This window comes from Camelina sativa, chromosome 16, assembly GCF_030686135.1.
Source record: "Camelina sativa cultivar CO46 ecotype springtype chromosome 16, ASM3068613v1".
In the NCBI taxonomy this organism is placed as follows: Eukaryota; Viridiplantae; Streptophyta; class Magnoliopsida; order Brassicales; family Brassicaceae; genus Camelina; species Camelina sativa.
Genome location: NC_141895.1, coordinates 1,022,182 through 1,046,095, shown reverse-complemented (window position 1 = coordinate 1,046,095; position 23,914 = coordinate 1,022,182). Strand labels below are relative to the sequence as shown.

Sequence of the window (23,914 nt, the reverse complement as noted above, 5' to 3'; positions counted from 1 at the left end):
CATTAGCATCTATCACAGTTTGCAAGGTCCTGAAGAACATATCATTTTAAATGCTCGGAACATCAGCAACAACTTTCAAATGTCTCATCAGATTCTCAACTAGTTTTCTCCAATAATAGATTTTCTTAGTATTGAGTTCTTGATAACATCTATAGAGCAAACCAAACATAATTAGAATACAAGTAAAAAAGTGACATCTTGTTGCTATTGTAAGATTATTGTTGCTCAAGTGTTTGATTCTAAAACATAGGGTTTTAATATGCATTTGGAATCTAGGCTCTGTCTGGATTAGCAAACTTTGATTTTGATGTAAGAGCTAACTATATATTCATCTATCATAAACTGGAATTGATAACAGGTACATATGTGTCCTCTAATGATATCATCTAGCATTCCTTTATAGACACGCAATGGAGAATGCAATATTAGGACCCAAAACAGAGCTTAAGACGTTTTAAGATTGGAGTTTGGTCGATAGGCTTTCCTCCAGATGATAGGCTGCTCCAATGCCATACTGAGTTTACCAGAGGACGTAGCACTTCTGGTTGGACCTTATCTGGCTGTGATAAGAAAACATTGAAAGACCTATCTCTCAAAGCTTCAATAATAGGATGAAGTCGGTTTCTTCTTTGATGTTTTTTGATATTTGGCCCCTATCACACTGGTCAGGATTGTCCAGTGCCCAGAAAAGAATGTCCAAACATAGATTAGATCAGACATATATATATACTAGAAAGTTACCCACGCGATGCATGGGTTATAAAATCAAATATTTTGTATGTAAAATCAAATTTTCATTAAATTATATATAAAATGTACATGATATTATTTATATATGCCTTGAAAAGAATTTAAATATATATATTTATAAGTTTATAATTATGAAGTGTGCATGTTAAAAGGACAATTTTCACAAATTGCATAAAAATAAGTTTTCGTTTTAAACTTAGCACATCATTTTTAAAAATTTTAAAATACTAAAATTGCATCATACTTTTAATCGTATACTCTAAATACTAAATCATATCTCTTCAAAATTATACCATAAATATAAAATAGAAATTCAAACCAAAAAAATATAGATAACTATTGGAAATGGTGTAAGCTTTTTTTTTGGCATAATGACGGATGTAGCAAGGGTTACAGGAAAATAGACATGAGGTATGATTGGTAACTCAAACAATACCAGTGCGATATAAAAGTAGTCTTGTTTTTGTACAAGTTAATCTACGTGTTAATTTATACCACTTTTAACGATTGACATATATCTATGATAAAGGTATTGAGATTACAATATGTACATATATATATATATATATATATATATATATTAATTATTTTCAATAGGTCTCTGAAATGATTTTCCGTGTAATGTGAAAAGATGTTGTCAAGTTTGGGAAGTGATTTCAAAGAGGCATAACGAAGTACGTGATTTTTTACCATGTATATATGCATTACACGGTAAAATTAGGCAAAGTAAAATATTTTTGTAATGGGGATAAAAAAACTTATAAAAACAAAAAAGAAAGCAAATTTACGAAACATAAACTTAGAAATATATTGTAGTTGAAGATCAGAGGACTTAAGAGAGGAATCTAAGGGACCTAAAACTATAATATTATGAGTGAATGTTCAAAGCCAAAGATATTGTGCTTTAGCTTTGGGCTCATCTTCATCACTGAAGACTTCCAACTATAGTTTGAAAAAAAAAAAATACATTACAAAACAATGCAAAAACTTTAAATCATGACTATCATAAAACATAATCCTTTGAAAGAGGCTAATAAATATTGACAATACTCTTATACCCAAAAAAAAAAAATATTGACATTGTTTTGTAAATGATTTATTCAAATAGTCATCGATATATTAATCTGTTAATCATCATACTGTAAGACATTTTTTTTATAAAAAAACTTCATAAGAAAAAAAATAAAATAAAGTACCATGGCAAATGATGGGAAAACAAAGACATATATGTGCATGATCGTTTTCTTCGTTATTAGTCATGTGAGCATTAGATCTTATATAATACACTAAACATTTTATGAAGTTTGTAAGAAATTGCATTGACACATTATTCTGAGTAAATACATTCATGACAATAAATACAGTTATAAAGCATAATAATTGTAATAAATTCTGTCATATGCATTATTGCAACATGAGTAGTTTGAACAAAAAAAACGTTCACCTATAATGTCTTAAAGGTTATTGATTGAGCGAGGTAAATGTAACCTAAAGAAACTGAAAAAGTAAAATGTCTCAAATTAAAAAATGTGTGTAGACAATTTAGTTTTAGATCAGCAATAATGTGTCTTTTATTTCATTAAAATTGGAAAAAAAATGACACATGTTAATAAAATAGAGTGGTGCGGACAATTTCTCAGAACTCTATTTTATTATAGTTTAATATATAAGTATATATTGACAAGTGAAACCGATAAAAATAGTTAATTAATAAAGTTACTGTTGTGATAAAAAAATTAGTGAAGAATTTATAAATCATAAAAACAAAATAGAATAAATATATTCTTTTAAAGTATATTACTTTTTCTTTAACAAAAGTAAACTATTAATATTTTTATGAAATAATACTAAATAAAAAACCAAAAATAATTAAAGATTTGGTAAACAAAGAGTAAAGAAATTTAAAGGAAAATTAGTGAATCATTTACAAATTTTATAAATTAAAATAGATATATTCTTGTAAGATGGATTACTGTTTTTTTTACCAAAGTAAACTATATAGAGTATTGCTATGAAATAATACTAAATAATACAAACCCAAAATAATTAAAGATTTGGTAGAAGATAAAAGAAATGAACACTTTTCTTAGTAAATAAATTTACATTTAAAAGATCAAACTTAAAATTAACGTAAAGTACACGTGTCGGCAAAATAGAACGCATCTATAGGTGAAGTTAGAAAAAACATGTTAAGATATATATATATATATATATATACTGTATATATATATAAGAAAAAGAAAAAAAATAGAGTGTTGAGTAAGTAAAGGAGTTAACCTTGTGAAAGGATTGTGATTCCGGCATCAAGATATTTATCATCATCATCATCATCAGTGAACGTTTTCTTATCAACAACATAAGCCCATATTGAAGACACCTCACCATCGTAACCGATATGCTCGCAAGAGCTGATTAGATGTTCTGTTGAATCGAGAAAGGATCCACGTCCCAGAACACGCTTCTCTTACCAACCGCAGCGAATTTGCCGTCCATTGGGATATTTCTGTCCATCGACAAGTTTCGTTTCGTTTCAACGTAGTGACTCAAAGCAGTAAACTAGGGTTAGAACTTAGAAGGCGAAAGGTTGGGTTTCTTATTAAGGGTTAGGATATTCTATTAGTGAGTTGGGTTTTCATTAGTTTTCTCAACGTTATATAACCGACAAACCAAATTTAAAACGTGTTGAAATTAGGGCATTAATTAATTTAATTATTTGGTTTGATTCCTCTCCAAGCTTTCTTATTACAGTTATGTATAGTACTCTGCTGCAGATTAGTTTATCTAAACATCTTATATTTCACACTAGCAGATCAAAAACCAAAAATTCCAAGATCCAAAAATACATTTCATAGATTTGATATTAATTACGACATTTACTCTTGCTCACATGTTTTGGTTTTGAAACAGAGAGCTTGATATGCATTCATATGGAATTAGGTCTTTTTTTTTGGGGTCAGCAAATCTTTGATTTGATATATAAGATCGCTGTATTTTCCTCTATTACAAATATATCATTGGTGTTCCAATTAGAACCCAAAACAGAGCTTAAAATAGTTTGGCTTCCGCTTTTGTAGCCCTACGGGTGCGCCACAATGACTACAGTCTCCTCTCTGCTTTCTGTTGTGGATATCCGGTTTTATCTAATACGCTAGCACAAGGCCACAGTGAGCATCCCCTCTGCTCTTTCTGTTCTGGGTATCCTCCATCTATTAGGCTAGCACATGGCCATACTGAGCTTACCGTATCACGCACGCAGCACTCCTAGTTCGACGGTATCATCAGGCGGTGCTAAGAAAACATGGTAACCTCTCACTTTTAAAGCTTGAAGAACGCTGACGAACTCCTTTTTGTCTTGTGGGAAGTCTGAGATGACCACCAAATTTGATATTGCAGCACGATTGTTCATTGCCCAGAAAAGAATGTCCAGTACTATATCTTGTCAACACTCACACGTTCACGCTCGGCAACTATATATCAAAGGAGAAAATTTAGAATACAGACATTTACAAAAAAAAAGAATTTAGAGAGAAAATTAACGAGTGTTTGAGTAAAGATCACTCACCTGTGACACAGATTCCGGCACCAAGATAGTCGTGATACGATTCATCCGAGAACGTTTCCTTGTCACCAAAGGCATTGATCATATCATTATCATGACCACGATAACCCTTCTTCATTAAAGCTGATTTGATTTTATAAAATATCAAATCATGGATCCTAAAATGAATACCATTTGTGTACCCTGTAGGAGGGATAGAACTATATCGAAGGAGCATTCAGGCACTCATGAGCTTACACGTCAGGAGAATATTTCTTTGAAAAGGCCTCATCATCATCGTACTCAAATGGATTCTCTAGCTTATGCAGACCAGTGTGTTTTCATAAAAGACACAAGTAGGGAGCTCCTGAAAACGGAGACTGCTAATGCTTGATAATGATTACTGAGCTCCAGTTCCTTTAAATAACGTATGCTGCTTTTAGAGCACTTACCACAAACAAAACTGATGATGCTTGAGCGTTCTCTCCTTTTGCCACAACAATCTCGTATCCACTTCTAAATCGTATCTCTGTGTCTGAATCAGACACAAATACCACATGAAAATTTTACATGTAACGGAAATTCATGTTTTGTTCCATCTCATCAGAATGAAATCGGTCCGTTTCCGTTGATCATTAATGAAGGTCCCTACTCCTCTTAATTTCAAGATTATTTCGTCATTATTGTGTTCTCACCCATCTCAGACTCAGAGTTTTACATACTTCATTCAGTTAAATAGGAAAAGTCAACCTTGACATGTATTCTACTGTTTTGTCGTATCCATGTGTTACTTTACAACTTTAGATAGTGTGAAACTGTGAATATATATGTACGAATTATAGACGATAACACTTTTTGATATTTTTTTGTGATAAACTCACATGAAATAAGGAAGAATTATAGAAAACGCAACAAGAATGTTCGAAACAAATTTTGGTGAATCCTATCATGAATTGGCTACAAAACACAATTGTATTTCTCTATTAGTCTATTATATCACTGGTTTGTGACATTCGCCAAAACAATAGCAACTCCTTAATTACTACTACATAATATCTATTATCGAGATATATATGTCCAAGTTTATCTTGTAATACAATATAATGCATGCAACTATTGTTTCTTTCCGAATTATAAGATCAGTAAATGTCAACTGGTATACACACCACACCGCATTCCAAATATCCAATGACAACTACTAGTGAAAGATTGGTAGGATGTGTGTTATGAGGTCATGGAGTATCGTGTCACGCACATGACTCTGCATGATCTGACAGAGATGCAAACTAACATTAAAAGCTATAAAGATGAGGAAGTTCATGGAAATTTTGGTATCCATAGACTTGCTATTAGGTCTTTTATAGGTCAACTTCTTCATAGTGATAGTTTTTCGGATATATATGCAACGTCAGGCACAACGCACAATTTTAATTTCTTTCCAACAATTAATCCTAATAAATCCGTTCACCAAACTTTATCACGAATAATTGATTAGATTATGAAATGACTAGGCAACAAAAAAGATGTACTAATTACTTTATAGGCGCTAACCGGTACCACTGAAAATATATCATATGGAGGAATATGCCAAATTATACGCTTAAAAATGAAAAATGATGTTGGCATAGATAATTTAAATTATGAATTTTTTCTTAAGGCAAATGATTTTTTTTAAGCATTGAAAAAATATTCTGCCAGTTGAATCACTTAGATAAGCTTAATTGGCTCTACTATATGCTGGAAAAACATGTTAGCAATTTAACCTTAAGTTTTTGAAAGTGTTTTTTTTATGATGTCTATTAACTAACTAGGTGTATTTAAAACATATACCAAATCTAGGTGGGAAACCATGTTGGAATCTATCATTTTCATAATTTTAGCGTAATAAGTTCAAAATTTCTCATATACACAGATACATTATATATATCAATACAATAAAAGTCTTTGGTTTCTCTCCAGAGTTTGACAGATCAGCATTGAGAACAATTTTAGAGGTGACACATCAGTTAAAACATGTGACCAATTAAATTAAGACAATTAAAACAGCTCAGCCCAGTTTTTTCTTACCTGGCAACATTCTAAAATATTCACGATTTTAAATTAAAAAATAACTTTGTCGAGTTCTTCTTCTGCATCGGTTTGGACGAGCGATCCGCTTGCAGAGAACAACAACAAGCTCACCTCCGATCTGACTTCCCTCATCCACCAGGTTAGTTCTCAATTTCATTATGTTGATCGAGTTTCTTATTTCTTACCTATTTAGTTTTTCTCCTTTTGATTCTCTTTTACAAAAATCACCAAACAAATCGAGAATGGGTTCGTTTACTTGTCTCTGTTTCTGTTTAATTCCATTTTGATGATTGATTTTTTCTGGATTCGTCTTTGTTGATTAGTTTCCAGAACTGGGTTTTGTTCAATTTTAGGCATTTTTTGTCTTTGCTTTGTTTTTTAATCTTTCTAGGGTTTAGTCTTTGTTTTTATTTCCCTTTTGAAAGGGGTCTTCGTTTTGATTGAATCAATTGTGTTTTCGGTTCGTGTTAATATCAGTTTTTTTTTCCAGATTTTTGATTGAGATATTCATATAATATGGATGATGAGATTGCAAAGTTCATTAAAAGAGTGAATCCACCAAGGTAAATTGACTTTGTTTTATTCTTCTTCCATAAGTTATGATCTATCTTTTCAATTTTAGGCTGAGTTTTTCATTTGATTTTCATTTTAGGGTTGTGATCGATAACGAGGTATGCAAGGATGTCATTGTCATTAAGGTAATCAAAACTTTCACCAGGTTAGGTTTGGTTTGAGTAGAATGGAAGAAATGAGTATAAACATTCTGTGTTTTGTTATAGGTGGATAGTATGAATAAACATTGAATACTTCTAGAGGTTGTTCAAGTTCTAACTGAGCTTAATCTCACCATTAAGAAAGCTTATATCTCATTTGATGGTGGCTGGTTCATGGATGTTTTCAGTGTTATTGATCATGAAGGGAACAAAGTCACCAATGATATCGTTCTTGAATATATTTGTACATTAAGTAATAGCGATCATTTTCTTGGTTTATATTCAGTTTTGGTTAGTTTTGATAATACGGTTATCAAATCTTTTATTGGTGTGTGATTGTTGCAGTCTCTTTGTCCTAATGAGTCTTCTTGCTTCAGTCCATCAACGAGATCATCTATTGGTGTCAAACATTATGTCGATTTCTCTGTGATTGAGCTTACAAGAACTGACAGACCTGGTTTGTTTTCTGAGCTTTCGTTGTTCTGACGGATCTGCAATCCAATGTAGTAGATGTTGAGATATGGACGCATAAAGAAAAAGCAGCAGCGGTTTTGCAAGTAACAGAAGAAGAAACCTGCTGTACAATCACTAATCTAGATAGGTTATCCAAAATCAGGAAACTTCTTCGTTATGTGCTTACAAGTTGACGCAGTGGCAGAAGATTATGTGAACCGAAAACCATGGTGTCTTCTGCTCTCAATGAAACTCACACGGACCGTAAGCTTCATCAATTGATGTTTGCTTATAGAAATTACGATGAATGGGAGAATAATGTTGATGATGAGGATAAATGTGGGAGAGTAGTTCCAGATGTGGATGTCTCCAATTTGCATGATTTAGATTACTCAATTGGGATGATCAAATGTAAAGACATATCAAAGCTTCTTTTCGATACCGTCTTTTCTTTGACGGAAATGAAATATGTAGTACCAAGTACTAAGTACCATGTAAGAAATACTATATCTTTGTTACTAAGTACTAAAGTAAGAAGTTCAATGTATTTAGCAACTACCTAATTATTTATATCTACGTTATTGCATAAACCGTTGTAAAATAAATTACTGAATTATTTTCCATAAATTAAATATGGAAGTACAATAAGAACAAATGAGTTTATGCAAACTGGATTTTTAACCAGGAAAATAAAAACAAAAAGAGAAACAGTATAAAATCAATTAATTCAAAAAATAGTTCAACAAATATTACAAAAATTTCCAACGGATTATGACGAAAATCATTCAAGACGTTCAAATTATCATGAGCTTACGTGAATCATCAATCATGTTTTTTTATTTTAATGATTACAAGGTACCACCAACAAAACACATGTATACAGATAACTCAATCAAAAATGTCATTTACAAAGAGATATTCAACAATTTTCACGACAAAGACACATGTATTTCCAAACAAAACAAACATAATAGTAATACTTTACCCATTAAATATCTCCAATAAAACCAAAATGAAACAAAAATATAATGCAGGTGAAGATAACCAAGAAAGAAGAAAATGAAGTCGGAAAAAATAACATTTCATATTTTCCAAACAACTATTCTCGATTATAAAACTCATTTCATAATCTACGGTCTTATGTAAAAAAAACAATGGCAATTCTTATAAATACCACTAAAAATAGGTATTTTTTTCAAAAAATACCACACTTTAATTTTTTTTCCAAAAATAACACTAAAATGTATTTTTTCCAAAAGTACCAAAAATTAAAATAAAGTGTTAATACTAAAAATTAATTTCTAAAATCTAAATACTAAACCATACCCCCTAAAAACTATATCCTAAGACTAAACTTATCAACCCAAACCTAAATAAATATACACCCTTCAAAATCAATATTTTTTTGTGTTTGTGGTATTTTTGGAACAAAAAAAATTTGTGATATTTTTGGAGAAAAAAAACTAAAGTATGGTATTTTTGGAAAAAAAAATATTTTTAGTGTTATTTTGAGGAATTTCTCAAAAAGCAAACAATTATTCTAAATCCAAGTAGGTATTTTACGTTACATAAACAATGTGATTTAGCTATTTTACCAATAATAAAAAGCATACACAAAAAAACCAACAGAGTAGATACCACTAAATTAAAATTAACATCCAAAATTAATTAAAACAAAACAAAACAACTAACGGTACAAATGGTCCTCCAATATATCCTAATACAATAAAAAACAAAACTGATTATATTTTACAATTCTATGACAATAATAATAAAAAAAACCAGCTAAAAATTATAACAAAAACAAAAACAACATAAAAAATAACCAATGAACATTTTGTCAAAAACTATATTAATAATGATTTTTAATTACAAATAACATCATACAAAATAATCTAAAAAGTAATATAAAAAATAAAAAATAATCATGCGCGGCGTAACCAGAGTACTATCCTAGTATATACTAATAAGTAATAACGAAGACAAATTTAGCGACTAGCGAGGCTTTTGTCTTGATTACACTGTCTTCTTTTTTTTTGGACCAAGTCTTGATTACACTCTTTATCGAGTCCTGTAGTCGGTTTCCCAGCCACTGCTTTTTTAAATTTGTAAAAAATTTCCAAGAATCGGAATCAAAATGGAAATCTCAACCATATGTCGATATCTTATCATTACATTTGTCGTATATGTAAAAAACCATTAAATTCGTTGTCAGGATCGGAACACTTGAGAGTTGAGAGTGGCTTCGATTCGGGTGACTAAATAATTTTTAGATATGAAGTCAACAGACTTAGCAATGTAAACGGAGACCAATTTATCCGTTTTAGTCCAGCCGTATAGAGCTCACTTCCCAACTTCACAACAAATTCATAGAAATACTCAAATTGATTTAGTTTAGATGGCTGGATGATAAGTCGATTACTTCGGTAGCAAATTAGACTTATTGTAAGATAAGAAATAAATTTGCAAACCTAGCTACGAAGCTACGAATAAGATTAATCGATTATTATAATGATTCGATATCATTGTTTCGTCAAGAAAATAAACAACAAATATCTTCAGTGTCAGAATATTTTACACGCGAGTATTATTATGTTGATAGATCGCACTATATATAATAAATAACTGGTTCATGATCAGATGAAGTTTTATTCCACAAAGTATGCTAACGATCGAGTGAGGACACATGCATGCTAACGTCATCCAGTGTATGCATGCATGATGTATCCAAGACAAACTACAAAACGATTAATTAGGCAACGTAACTTCTGTTATACAAACTATTTTGTTTATTAATTTTTTACGAACATGTAGCACACACATACGACTTATTAAAACAGAAATCGGTTTTAATTTAATACAAATTTACGATTTTGATAAATAAAAAGTTTACTCATCTGATACTAAAAATTTTCATATGCACATATATAGAATCGTATATATGCGACTATGGTCAGTGTGCGGCTCTCGAGGTGTTGTGGGACGTTAAGTTGTTCTTCCTCCAAATCGAATGGCCGTAAATGTAGCTTTTCAGATTATGAGAAGACTACTTAAAAAAACATTCACGCAAAAATTGGAATATTGAAATATTTTCTTCTACACCCATTTATTTATACTTGAAATATATATACAATGTGACAAGAAACAAAATACAAATAAGTTCTATGGAAATTAACCAGAAAGGTTTCATCGAAAGTAGTTATTTACACGCAACTCAAACAGGTGTTTCCAATACGTACGAGATATCCGAAATTGAGTTTTTAGATAAATGGTAGTTTTGATAAAATGCGTACGTATATATATACAAATATAGTATGAAACTATGAATTTTAACATTTTTAACATTTCTAATAAAAACTTATAAAGTATATAGAAATAGTCAAATAATAGATAAAGAGTTAAAGACCATAAATTACTAAAATAAACAAAATAATAAGAGTAGCCGCTGAGCGGATTGGAATTCACAACTAGAAGCTACGATAAACTGAAATTGACCCGAAGATGAAAAAAATAGCATATATATATATATATATATATATATATATTTATGGTCACAATGCGTATATAACGTGGTGAAGACTTATTAGCTAGTTGTACTTGCACCTTACGTGTAGACTTGAGCACATAATCCTTAAACAAGAATACATGATCAATAGTGTTTTAAAAAAAAGAATACATGATCAATATATAATCACCATAAGAAACCAGAATTTTCTTCACTATTTGTTTTCTCTAACTTCACTCTATTTTGAATATTAAACTTGCTAACATTAATATACACACAGTCCAAGAATTAAGAAACAGTTCATACCAAAAAATAAATAAAAAGGAATGGTGCAAGTGTACAAGCTAGTAGGGCATGGAGCCAACGGTGTCCTCGATATTTTTTATGAGCTTTCGGTCCATTAGCAAAAAGAAAAAAGAAAAAAAAACTAGGAAAGTACTCTATATGTAATTGAATTTCTAAGTAAATTCTAATTTAGTAAAAGTCGTACGAAAAAAAATATTCAAATGAGTTGAACAATTCTTGTTCAATTTAGTGTAAAGCTAACTATAGTTTCCATTCAAATAAACGTTTTGGAAAGGGCATTTTCCACATTTATATTTGTCTCACAAGTTAGCTTTTTGAACATCAAGAAAAGTATTTTTGATGGTATTGTAAGTTCTGATTAATATTTAAAAATATATTTATAAGACTGTTGACAACAAAATATCAAGGCCATATTGAGCATAATTAAAATAAAAGAAATCTAATACACTATACAATTCATAATTTATAACTAGAATAAAGGTGTATAATATATATGAGATAAAAATCATAAAATATGTGCAATTTATATATAATTTAAGAAAAAGAAGAAAATTAAAACTTCTAAACAACTGTTAACTTACCACATTTGATTTTATACGAAAATCTTGAGAAAAAAACAGCCGCATCGAAAAACCACGAGCACATTAAATTAAATGAATAAAGATAAATTCGTTTAAATACCACTATTTTCCAAAAATACCACATTTTAGTTTTTTTTTTCCAAAAATACCACAAATTTTTTTTTTCCCAAAATTACCACAAACACAAAAAATTGATTTTTAAGCATGTAAAACTTTTTTTTTAGGTTTGGATTGACACATTTAGTTTTAGGGTATAGTTTTTAGAGGTAGGGTTTAGTATTTAGAATTTAGGAATTAGTTTTTAGTATTAGAACTTTAATTAAATTATGTGGTATTTTTGGAAAAATTACACTTTAATGATATTTTTGGAAAAAAAAAATTAAATTGTGGTATTTTTGGAATAAAAACCTATTTTAGTGATATTTATGACAATTGCGGATGACTAAATTATATTTGAATTGAAACTAAGGATAAAGAAATTAACGAGTAATTTCCTTTATTGCTCTCCCTGTTCCATATAGCTGTTGGAACGCGCGGTTTATTAACGAAGTAACGAACGTTCCCGCCGCGTTTTTCACGCTGCTACAGGATATTCAACTGGCTTCTTCTGCCACGTTCTTTATTTTTATTTTTGGTTTCAGCAAATTAAAAAACATTACTATTCTCAATCTTTAAATTATTTTTGCTAAGTCTGAGATTGATGTTAGCATGTTACGTTAAAAAAAAGTTAGTCGTGACTCGTGAGATTCGAAAAGTCTTAATCACAAAAACGAAAGTTAATACAGTAAGTACTATTGTTGTTCTGGAAATTTCTAGTTAGTGATCAATCCAAATAAACCAGAATTAATGGCGTAAAAACATTTAAAAAAAAAAATAATATTCAATCCAAAAAAAATTTATTCATCCATACTAATTTAACTAAAAAACATTATCTTATTATACATGGAGAAAAGAAAAGGAAATGGAGAAAAAACAACTATCGAGATTCCGACGAAGATGTCACTTTGGAACTGGAACGGGAAACTCATGAATCTCATCAATCCATGGATTAGTAGTCTTATCCTGGGCTGGATTAATACTTCTCAAAGCTCTCCAAACCGCACTATTACACATAAAACCTGATCCAAAAGCAATCTGCCAAGTCCTATCTCCTCTCTTGATCCTCCCTTTAGCCTCACTATACGCAAGCTCATACCAAAGCGAGCTACTCGAAGTATTCCCAAACCTGTTCAAAGTCATCCTCGAAGGCTCCATATGCCACTCAGAAAGATCTAAATCCTTCTCAATCTCATCGAGCAATGCTCTGCCTCCCGCGTGGATGCAGAAGTGCTCGAATGCTAGCTTGAAATCAGGAATGTAAGGTTTGATTTTCTTGACAGTGAAGACTTTTCTCGCGACCAGTGTTGCCAAAAAGAGAATTTGTTCGGACATTGGTAGGACTAGTGGTCCGAGAGTTGTTATGTTCGTTTTGAGAGCTTCTCGGGCGATGGCCACTAAGTTTTTGGAAAGCGAGGCACCGATTTTTTTATTGTTGTCTTCACGTTGGTAAGCACAGCTGAAGGCGTTGTCATCAGCTCCATTGTGTGTACGGACAATGTGGATGAGTTGATATTTGGAGCGGCGGCGGTCCGAGGAGCGGTTAGAAAGGAGAACTGCGGCGCCGCCCATTCGGAAGAGGCAGTTTGAGAGAAGCATTGACCGCTCGTTGCCTAAGTACATGTTTAGGGTTATGATCTCTGTGCTCACTACTAGTGCATATGAGTTTGGTTGGACCTGCATGCGTATCAAAATTCATATGTATATATATATATATATATATATAATATGGTTCAATTAAATTTTCTCTTTGTCAGTTTGTCACGAGATTCTTATTTCTTATCAGATAGTTGAGTTTTAAATTTGTAATGAAATTAAACGACTTCATTGAATAAATAAATTACCTGAAGAAGCTGTTTAGCGAGATCAATGGAGATAATGCCAGCACTACAACCCATTCCACCAAGACTATAGCTCAAAATATTTCCTCTAAGCTTATATTTATTCACGATCATAGCCGATAGAGAAGGCGTCGGATTAAACAAGCTGCAATTCACCACAAGTATTCCAATATCCTTAGGTTTCACACCGGTTTTTTTAAGCACTGCGTCTATAGCTCCAAACATAACCGTCTCGGCTTCTTTCCTCGCCTCGGACATACATGGATTCGGCGGGACACGTAAGAGAGCCTCCGGGAGGTAAGTCTTTTGACCAATACCGGAGCGTTCGAGGATCTTTTGTTGGAAAACGAGGGATTCTTCTGTGAAGAAACCGAGACGTTGAGCCCGGTCCATGAATATTTCTCGTGTGCATATAAGAGAAGAGTCAGGTTTGTAACAAGAATAATCGAGGAGGAAAATTTTGCGAGGACGAGTTGTAAAGTAGAGGGTGGTTAGAAAGATAAGAAGAGCACCAAAGAGAGTGAAAGATAAGAAGTGGAAATTGAGGAGGTGGGTGAATAAGAAAGTGAGATCGGAGAGATTGAAGGAGGAGGCTGCGGCGAACAAGACGGGGAGGAGGAGGATGTAGAAAGCGTTAGAGATTAGGTAATGGTAACCGAGTTTAACGTTTTTGAGGCGTACCGACGAGAGGAAGTTTGGGAGTTTATTGTTTGTTACATTAATGGTATTGTTCATGTGATTCTCTTTCATGGCGGGTCTGTTGGTTTTAAAATGTGATCAAAAGTAATAAGACCAAAAAAGCAAAGAGAGGAGAATTCGTGTTTACATGTATAGAGAGAGAGATAACTTATGGCCTAAAGAGTGAGGATTGTTGAGAATTTATAAGCAAAGTTATAGAAAGAGAACGAGGCAATTTAATAAAGAGTAGTCCCTAGCTAAACTATTCATTGATTCCGTTTTGAGTTTTAAACGAAACTGATCACCCATGTTTTTCTTTAAATCAAGTTATTTCAAAAAAATTAAGGAACGGTACATGCAAAAAAAAAAAAAAAGGAATGGTACAAGTGCACAACCGTACTAGTAATGCATGGACTTTTGTTATTCCACTAGCTTTCGGTCCACTCGCTAAAAAGAAAGAACAAAAAAGAAACCACAAAAATAATCTGTACGTATTTGAATTTCTAAGTAAATTCTAACCTTTTAAAAACAAAAGAAATTTAACTCCATTTACTAATTAAAACGTCATACGATAAATATTTAAAGGAGTTGAACAATCTTTGTTCAATTTAGTGTAAAACTAACTATAGTTTCCATTCGAATAAACGTTTTGAAAAGGGAATTTCCACATTTGTATTTTTCTCACAAGTTAGATTTTTGAACATCAAGAAAAGTATTTTAATACTATTGTAAGTTCAAATTAATATTTAAATATGTATATAAGACTCAGTTGACAACACAATATCAAGGCCACATATTGAGCAAACTAAAATAAAGTAAATCTTATACACTATATAATATGAGATAAATATTGACAATTTATAATTTATATTTAGAATAAATATGTGTATAATATATATGAGATGATGATATATGTAAAATTTATATATAAGAAAAAGTTAAAACTTAGAATGCCAAAACTTCTAAAGAACTGTACCATACTTGATTGATTCTATACTACAAAAGTACATATGTAGTTAGGTATGATAGGACTTATCATTTGTCCGTCCTCTTAGCCTTCCTCTTTTGGGCTTTAAACTTGGAGGATGTCTCTGTTTTCCGTCTGCTTAAGATGTATTTTATAATGTATCTTTTCAAGTTTAAATAATAATATCAAATGAAAAAAAAAAAAAAGTTAGGTATGCTAGGAAATCTTGAGCTAGACTTGAGGAAAAAATTAAGAACCAATTTCATTGAAAAGATCACGAGCACAATACATAAATTAAATGAATAATTAGGTTTGAATTGAAACTAAGGAAGAAGAAATAAACGAGTAATTTCCTTTATTGCTCCCTGTTCCATAGCTGTTGGAACGCGCGGTTTATTTGACGACGAACGAAGTAACGAACGTTCCCGCCGCGTTTATCACGCTGCTGCATGCTGTATTCAACTGGCTTCTGCCACGTTCTTTATTTTTATTGTTATTGGTTTCAGTTAAGTAATAAAACATTACTATTCTCAATCTTTTGAGTATATACTAAGTCTTGAGGTTGATGTTACGTTAAAATAAGTTAGTCGTGACTCGTGAGATTCGAAAAGTCATAATCACAATTCACAAAAAAACTAAAGTTAATACAGTACTATTGTTGTTTTGGAAATTTCTAGTTGGTGATCAATCCAAATAAACCAGAATTTATGGCGTAAAAACATAATTTTTTTTTTGTTGTAAATAAACACTATTTTTTTTTTTATTAGGCTGAAAATTAAAATAAAAATTTGAACGAATACAAGAAACTGATATACACAAAAGATAGTTAATGAGAAAAAAAAAATTCAACTTTTGTTTAAATATTTATTAAAAACATTTTTTCAAACTATAAAACCGGATTTTAATTAATATTTAATTCAAATTTTTTTATTTAAAAGGAACAATTAAAAAAAAAATTAAAATGTAAAAAGTTTTCTCCTTAAAAAAAAAAAAAATGTTTATTTGGTCGACATCGATAATGAGGTGTCCGGAAAAAGAGAAGAAAACTCCTCGAGTCTTCTTTGCTAACTTCCTTGTCAGCTTCGTCGTTTATATATATATATACATGATCCTTCATTCTAAGTTAATGATTAGACCAATAAACAAAACAACCATATACAAAAACTAATATAACCCAAATGATATATTTTGGTAGATCAATTGATCATCACTATACTACAACAACAACAATGACAAAAACATTGGAGATTCATCTAAGATCAGCAGAAGGGCTCAAGCTAAACCGAAGAGCGCTCAAGAAAAAGACTCTCGCCGTCGTAAGTATCGGCGAGAAAAAACGAACATCTAAACCTGACGAATCGAGAGTAAGCAACCCAACATGGAACTTTAAAGCAGATATGCCCATCAACGGTAATGTACAGTTTATCTTCATTGAGGTATTATATCGAACACGTTCTGGGCAAGATAAAAGCGTCGGAAAGGCTAAAATCCCGACGAGCGATTTCATGGGAAAATATTCGCCTGAAGGCCATTTGAATTGCTTGAGCTATAGATTGAGAGATGAGTTTGGTGATAAGTGTGGGATCGTCAACTTTTCGATTCTTGTTAAATCGGATCCGAAGGCTGTGAGGGATTACGACGCGTGTTCGTCGCAAGCGAGGGATACTGGTTTGTGGAGACCGAGATCGGATACGCCATCGATTGATGGGTATGGTGGTCGGATTGTAACCGGAGTTCCGGTTTGGGGTCTGTACCAACGGCCTTATTAAAAAAAATGTTTTTGGGTTTTGGGCTTTGCTCTGCACAGATTCTTATTATTGATTCTTCTGTCTTTTGTTCCGTTGATGATTCCCAATTTTTGAATTTTCGGAACAAAACTAACAAAGATGTTTTGATTCTTTTTTTTTTTTTTGGTATTCAGGAAATACACAAAAAAAAAAAAAAAGATTTATTTCAAGGTTGAAAAAATAAAATAAAAATCGAAATTTGTATGATGATGAATCTAATAAGAGAACTTGGTGTTACTGTCTATGTTCGTTGTGTGTCTTGTTTGTTAAAGAATAAGAAGAAGGAAGAAACAAAAAGAAAATAGAAAAAAGTCTTCTCCCTTAATTCTTAGTTTGTATTTATGCCTATGGGTTACTAGTTACTATAATTTGTAACGTGGCTTGCTCGGTTTGTTGGCTCAATGCAATTTTAAATAAAGAATACAAAAGAAAAATTAATAAAGAAAATATTTTTATTACTAGTAGCATTTTTGTAATAATATTTGAGAATGTTTTGTCATTTCTGTGGATAATCCTATAATATTCAATCCTTGTTAAATAAAAGAAGGATTCGCCACGAGTCAGAAAATAAAAGAAAAAGAATAAAAAAAGAGATTTATTAAAATGTTGTTTAAGTACTACTAGTCCAGATTAGAAATGACGAGTTACCAAAACAAAAAAAAAAAAGAAAGATGAAAATTTTCAAATAAACAACCATATGCGTTAAACAATCGTTAGAGAAGAAGAGAGATAAGACTTCCACGGATACAATTACAATACAATACAACAAAGTTGTGCTCTGTACGTTCGATGTTTCTTCACGTGGACCAAACCCACCATTTTTGGTAAAAGTTTGTGGGCGCCGCTGGGCTTTAAGTCTCTGTTTACGGCCGACTTTTATAATACCGGCCATTGGCTCTAAAGCCTTTTACCTACTTCTTTATTCACACGTTTCATTCTCGTTCTATCATTTTTTTTGTTTTTGTTTTTGTTTTTGTTTTTTTTTGTCGTATATTCTTTCTCGTTTACAAGTATACAGCACTAACTAAGCCACTAACCAACCATTCAAATGTTCAACTACGACAATGAACTTGGAAAAAGTGTACCAGGAGGGAGGTGGTTTATGAATTTCTACATTCTTGTATTTACAAAAGCTTTCATTCAACCCAAAATATCATAGCATTGACCACCATTAATCCTATGAAGTGATTTATCTTTGTTAGATGAAATATATCATTTTTAGACTAATATGCGATTATTCAATGTGCAGTGTTTATATATTTTTGTGCGGAAAACATTTTTACCTCTATTTATATTATGTTACACATTTGCTTCTTATAATGAATTAGTTTATAGTTTTATATTTGTTTTGAATTCTGATTTAAATTGTTTAACAGGAACTAATTGCTACTTTGCTTTATTTTTTTTGTTAATTACGATTTCAAAAAAGAGTTCATAGAAGTTGTAAATTATATTATACCCCCAAAAAAGACAAGAAATGCAACTGCGTCTCGTTCCTCTGTAATCGTTTTTTTCTTTTTCTTGTACATGTTTCAACTTTCAACCAAAGTAAAAAGTTTGTGGGCGTCACGCTGGGCTCTCTATTTTCGTCGAACTTTTAAAATAGCAACATTGGCTTTAAGGTTTTTTAACTAAACCCGCCCGCTCGCTTCTCTAAGGTTACTTACGATTACAGAATTAACTCAATAAAATGTTGACAAATACTTAAGCTCACCTCTAGAGATGAATCCTTTTATTTACTTTTTTTTTTAAATTAAAACAAAATTATATGTAAGTTTGGATTTACAAATGAAGTGGTTAGGGTACAATTAGAACGAAAGTATATATTTGTTTGGGTTTACAAATTACAAATAAGGTGATTAGGATTTAGATTTTACAGTTAGAAAACAAAATTATCTATCGTTTCGTTTTATAAAAGAACGGTTTGGATTTTTTTATTTTATAATAATGTATACAGATTTTGTTTAGTGAATAAAGAAGTGGAATGAACCCAAATATTGTCTTAAAATGTTAAATAATCATAATATGATATTTTTCTTTTTTACGTTTTATATGTTCCACTTTTAGTTAATTTATTAGTGGTTTGATTAGATCTTCGTCCCCTTACAATATCTACTTAATTACTCGTTGATTCTTAACTAGTTTAAGATTTTGTGATATCATTTGATAGCTTATACATACAATTTGACATTCACGTGTATATTGATCATTACACTCATTGTCATTTTTTCCTACTGTATTATAAAAAATGACTAAAGCCATCACTCTTACTGTCTTCATGGTCATCCTCGTTTTAGGTTTGTTAAATATATTTTATGTTCCTACGTTTCTTCTCTTTTATCTATTGTCGGTTTTGTTCAAACACCTTTCAATTAGTTTTCTATTAAAAAGAAACTGAGATTATATTTTACTATTTTTTTTTTTTTGAATTAGGGATGGTTACAAAGGAAACGCAAGGAGGAGAAGTAAAAAAGTGTTATACATATTTCATTACACCGAAGGAAAACTGCGAAGGTTTGGTGTGTGCATATGACTGTACTTTAAAGTATAATGGAAACGGCGTGTGTTATGATACTAAGAGCAAGACTTGCATCTGCGCTTATAATTGCAATGTTTGATTTGTCATCACACACCTAAACTGTTATCATCAATCTTGGTATTTTAAATTAATACGTTGAATAAAATAATATATTATTTCAGTCTTTTATAGTTTTTGTTGGTGTTGTTGCTCGAGTGTGAGTACTGATTAAATATTTGACATGAACTCTATAAACTGATATTCCCCCCCCCCCCCCCCCCCCCAAAAAAAAAAAGAAAAAAGAACGCTATAAACTGATACTCTAGCATATTATTATGCCTAATTCGTATGATTCAAAGTAGCGATGAATGGAGCATGAATATTAAAATACGACTTTTTAATTTAAATAAAATATCGAATAGAAAAGGCAAATAATCAATTTAATCGGTTTAAATTGTATAACAATTGTAAGAAGAGAAGCCAATAATTGCATAGAGAAAAGAAATAAAAAAATAGTCTTGGATCGTATTGGGATATTGTAACGTTAGTTAGATGGTTGGTATTAATTATAAATGGTTACGAATTCTTTTTTTTTTCCCAAAAAGTTCATTTTATATATATGATATCAACTTCCATCATCATCCAAACAGAAGCATTTAGGGGAGTCTAAGTTATTACAGCCAACTGGAAACCAAATTATCTTTAAGTTACAACATAACCATTATAATTAGATGGAAGAAGATGAAGTAAGTCCATCGCCATCACTTCACAGTAAGACCTCTCATACAATGAAGATCATTGTACCTAGTCTTAAAGCATACATCATGAGCAGGAGTAATGATCGATTCTTAAACACCATCTCCTCATCTGCCAAAAAGTTTTCAACTAAAGGTCTTTATGAATTTCTTCCACGACCTTTATCCTTCATCAAAAAACAACCGCAGGGCACACCTGAGCGTTGTTTTAACGAACCTGAGCGTGAGGAAGGACCCCTTTGGAGAGGGTTAACAGCAAGAAATTCCTCCAGATTCGGTCCAGGATTAACATGTCTTGGAGGTTGCGAGATGGGAGAATAGGAGGATAGCTCAGAGCTTTGATCCGAGTGAGTTCCTTCAGGAGCACAGTGGTGATTGGAACCCACACCTTCTTCCCTAACAGGAACTGCTGGAACCTCTAAACACTCGTCATGAACGATCGGGGGAGCAAGATACGGACAATGATCTGAGTTATGATTGATACGGCAACAATTGGTGCAGATCCTTATAAGTTTCTCATACTCAAAACCTATCATGGCCCCTTCTCCTGATTCAAATCTGACTCTTCTAAAAAACCGGATACGGTCAGTGATCCCAATTCTGATCTTGATTCTGATAAAAGCAATCTGAAATGGTTACGAATTCAATACTATATTTTTCGAAAATTATACTAGTCATAAAGGAAAAAATAATGAAATCCTGTTTTGAAAAATAAACAATTGTTTTCTTTCGTTCTCAAGTTGACAAGTTCGATTTAGATAATATGATCTTTTTCTCTTTTTGACCTCTTACTACAATAGCAATGACGTCACCTCACACACAACAATATAAACATGGTTTCATCACCGTATTAACTTATCTAATTCGGATCTAATCAAGCCGTTGACTGAAAAACTTAAAACCCCAAACGGTTCTCATCACACCTGACTCCCTGAAGAACAATTTCCAACCGAACTATATACTACTTATTGCATTTTACAAATATATATTATATATCCAAAAAAAAAAAGACAAGACATGCAGCTTCGTCTCGAAACAAATCTCGAGGTCTTCTTTCTTGTTCATGCCTCTGTAATGGCCAAAGAATACTCTTATCACATTCCACAAAGATTGAGCGAGCAGCAACAAAATCTTTCTCCTACTCACACTTGCTCACTACCACTAGGTTCGCCATTTTTGAGAATATTGAATTTGCAGAGAGGGCAAGTGGCGTTGATCCTTAGCCATTTGTCTACACATAAACTGTGGAAATGGTGTCTACAAGGAAGTTCCCTTAGTTCTACTCCATCTTCATAACCACATAGACAAATGCTGCATTCCTGCAATCGTTTTTTTTTTTCCCTCAAATCATTTCAGTATCTTTATCCAAAAAAAAATTCGACAGAGGTTTGGTTTATGGTTGGTTACTTACAGCATCTTCGCTACATAACACACGTTCGGTTTGAGACTCGGCACCTAACCCAGTCATGATCCCACCTTGAGTTTCCCGGATTTCGCCATTCACTTTCTCGGAATTCTTAACTGTGAGGAACTTGAATTTTAAAAGTCTTTCTATCTCTTCATCCGCTGCACCTTCCTGACAATACATATAGAAAAAATTGCTAGTTATTATTAGGGATTCATTCCATCAAGAAACATTTGTTCTTCATCCTCATAGTGTTGTTGTTATCTTTTTTTTACCTGATCTGCTAATGCGTACAAGATGGCGATGATGCAAGGCAAACAGCAACAAACAGCAATACCGATAAGACTAGCAACCGCAACGCAAATGACAACAAACATAACATCAAAGGCAAGGAATGCAACACAGAGCCTGCAAAAGTTCAAATCAAGAAACAAAATCTATCATTGAGGAATCACAACAAACAAACTAAACAAACAAACAATCAAGAAACAAACCAGTAGAGCTGAGGGGAAGATTGAGGTAGTCCCTCAGTATCAGCTGTGACCCAATAAAACCCAATGATCCACCAGACAAAAGAGAACATGGTATTCGCAGATTCAAGGTGCTTGGTGAAGCTGAAACACATAGAGGATCCCATCATCTATTGAAGTTTTGTATATACAACAACAATCCTAAAGATGAGAGAGAAAGAGAGAGAGAGAGAATAAGAAATTAAACCTAGTTCCATCAGCATCGTTAATGATATAGCCATCATCATCATCAGATTCTTCGTCTTCTTCACTTCCGCCGCTGAGAGATCCGTGATTGGAGGAATCATCATCATTAATATTAGCTTCTCGGCGGCGACGTTTGTACTCAGCGATGACACAGGCAACGTGAAACAAACATTGGAGATTGTACCCAACAATCCAAACCCTAAGAGGAACAAGAGGATCTTCTTGTTGAGAAGTAAACCCTAGAATCGCGACAGAGACAACCACAAAGACGAAATTCCAAAGTATATCGAGAACAATAATGGGCTTAGAGTAAGCCCATTGACTCTGGCGTTCCTCAAGCTGCTCAGCGGCAACCTCACGGACTCTAACGGATGGCTCACGGAGCATCATCCGACGGTTGCTTGCACGGCGGATAAGTCTCGACGCTGCGCCACGAAGCTGCTGAGAGGACCGTCGTCTGTTCCGGCCAAGAAGCGGCGAAACGTCCATCGCCGGGAAAAAAAGAAAAAGATTTTGGATCTTGGGTAAATCAATCAATCGGGTTGATCCAGAATCTTGATGGGTCGTCGGGCTTCAATTCCCAGGAGGAAATCAAATCGATCGAACGGGTGTAGAATGGATGAATTCTCGAGGCTTGGTTTTGGAGTTGAGAGGATCGGAGGAGGAGGAGGAGGACCGAACCACTTTTTGTTTTTTTGTTTCTCGATAATTGTAAACACGGCAAGATACATACAGATGTACTTTTTTTCTTTTTCTAAATTACATATCATTTATTAATTACAATATTGAAAAAAATGCAAATGATTTTATTAATATAATAATATTGTGTAGGAGTATATATATCTATATATATATTTTTTTTTATAAGCAAAAATTAGAAAATAGTTAAAAAGTATATATAGTTATTGACGACCCCCACGGCTATTTGGGTATCCAAGGATGTAAAAGTGTTGGTGCAACTCCAGTCTTTCTGGTAAAATAAATCCCATCTTTTTTAGCAGTGTATTCACGTAGTTGACCACATCGATATGTAGCGGCTGATCGATATGCTCGAAATATATCACGATAATATTCCTTATTATCTTTACCTTTGTACGATATGTAACAGCTGATTACAAACCTTTTCCAGATGATTGTTGGCTCGTCGAATAGACATTCATATACTTTGCCAGTTATTAATTTTCTTAATGTGAAATCTTTGCTTGGGTTCTTTCCACGACAATGAACATTGAGAA

At 32.3% G+C, this 23,914-nt stretch overlaps 4 protein-coding genes, 2 long non-coding RNA genes and 2 pseudogenes across 8 annotated transcripts; 3 read left to right on the top strand and 5 right to left on the bottom strand.

The window, feature by feature from the left end:
- Positions 1–302: 302 nt before the first annotated feature.
- Positions 303–3,376, bottom strand: LOC147925007 (uncharacterized). The gene is made up of 2 exons (XR_015585122.1): positions 3,028–3,376; positions 303–661 (listed from the first exon to the last, which is right to left on the bottom strand). It is a non-coding gene; the product is annotated as an uncharacterized LOC147925007 (long non-coding RNA).
- A 201-nt stretch (positions 3,377–3,577) lies between these two features.
- On the bottom strand, positions 3,578–4,961 carry LOC147925006 (uncharacterized). The gene is made up of 2 exons (XR_015585121.1): positions 4,313–4,961; positions 3,578–4,217 (listed from the first exon to the last, which is right to left on the bottom strand). It is a non-coding gene; the product is annotated as an uncharacterized LOC147925006 (long non-coding RNA).
- A 1,438-nt stretch (positions 4,962–6,399) lies between these two features.
- LOC104753212 (ACT domain-containing protein ACR5 pseudogene) lies at positions 6,400–8,087 on the top strand (annotated as a pseudogene). The gene is made up of 4 exons (XR_015584028.1): positions 6,400–6,497; positions 6,849–6,921; positions 7,011–7,056; positions 7,417–8,087. The product of XR_015584028.1 is annotated as an ACT domain-containing protein ACR5 pseudogene (transcript).
- A 4,689-nt stretch (positions 8,088–12,776) lies between these two features.
- LOC104749160 (3-ketoacyl-CoA synthase 2-like) lies at positions 12,777–14,708 on the bottom strand (annotated as a pseudogene). The gene is made up of 2 exons (XR_015584655.1): positions 13,857–14,708; positions 12,777–13,689 (listed from the first exon to the last, which is right to left on the bottom strand). The product of XR_015584655.1 is annotated as a 3-ketoacyl-CoA synthase 2-like (transcript).
- A 1,886-nt stretch (positions 14,709–16,594) lies between these two features.
- LOC104749159 (BON1-associated protein 1) lies at positions 16,595–17,527 on the top strand. The gene has a single exon (XM_010470741.2). The coding sequence runs from the start codon at positions 16,677–16,679 to the stop codon at positions 17,265–17,267; it is 591 nt and encodes a 196-aa protein (XP_010469043.1). The 5' UTR covers positions 16,595–16,676; the 3' UTR covers positions 17,268–17,527.
- A 1,927-nt stretch (positions 17,528–19,454) lies between these two features.
- LOC109129663 (defensin-like protein 125) lies at positions 19,455–19,983 on the top strand. The gene is made up of 2 exons (XM_019238195.2): positions 19,455–19,582; positions 19,719–19,983. The coding sequence occupies exons 1-2, from the start codon at positions 19,534–19,536 to the stop codon at positions 19,901–19,903; spliced, it is 234 nt and encodes a 77-aa protein (XP_019093740.1). The 5' UTR covers positions 19,455–19,533; the 3' UTR covers positions 19,904–19,983.
- Positions 19,984–20,428: 445 nt separating this feature from the next.
- On the bottom strand, positions 20,429–21,094 carry LOC147925005 (uncharacterized protein At4g02000-like). The gene is made up of 3 exons (XM_087490666.1): positions 20,776–21,094; positions 20,608–20,670; positions 20,429–20,487 (listed from the first exon to the last, which is right to left on the bottom strand). The coding sequence occupies exons 1-3, from the start codon at positions 21,092–21,094 to the stop codon at positions 20,429–20,431; spliced, it is 441 nt and encodes a 146-aa protein (XP_087346792.1).
- A 292-nt stretch (positions 21,095–21,386) lies between these two features.
- Positions 21,387–23,463, bottom strand: LOC104749158 (E3 ubiquitin-protein ligase At4g11680-like). The gene is made up of 5 exons (XM_010470740.3): positions 22,681–23,463; positions 22,458–22,577; positions 22,239–22,371; positions 21,970–22,134; positions 21,387–21,877 (listed from the first exon to the last, which is right to left on the bottom strand). The coding sequence occupies exons 1-5, from the start codon at positions 23,166–23,168 to the stop codon at positions 21,701–21,703; spliced, it is 1,083 nt and encodes a 360-aa protein (XP_010469042.1). The 5' UTR covers positions 23,169–23,463; the 3' UTR covers positions 21,387–21,700.
- Positions 23,464–23,914: the final 451 nt, after the last annotated feature.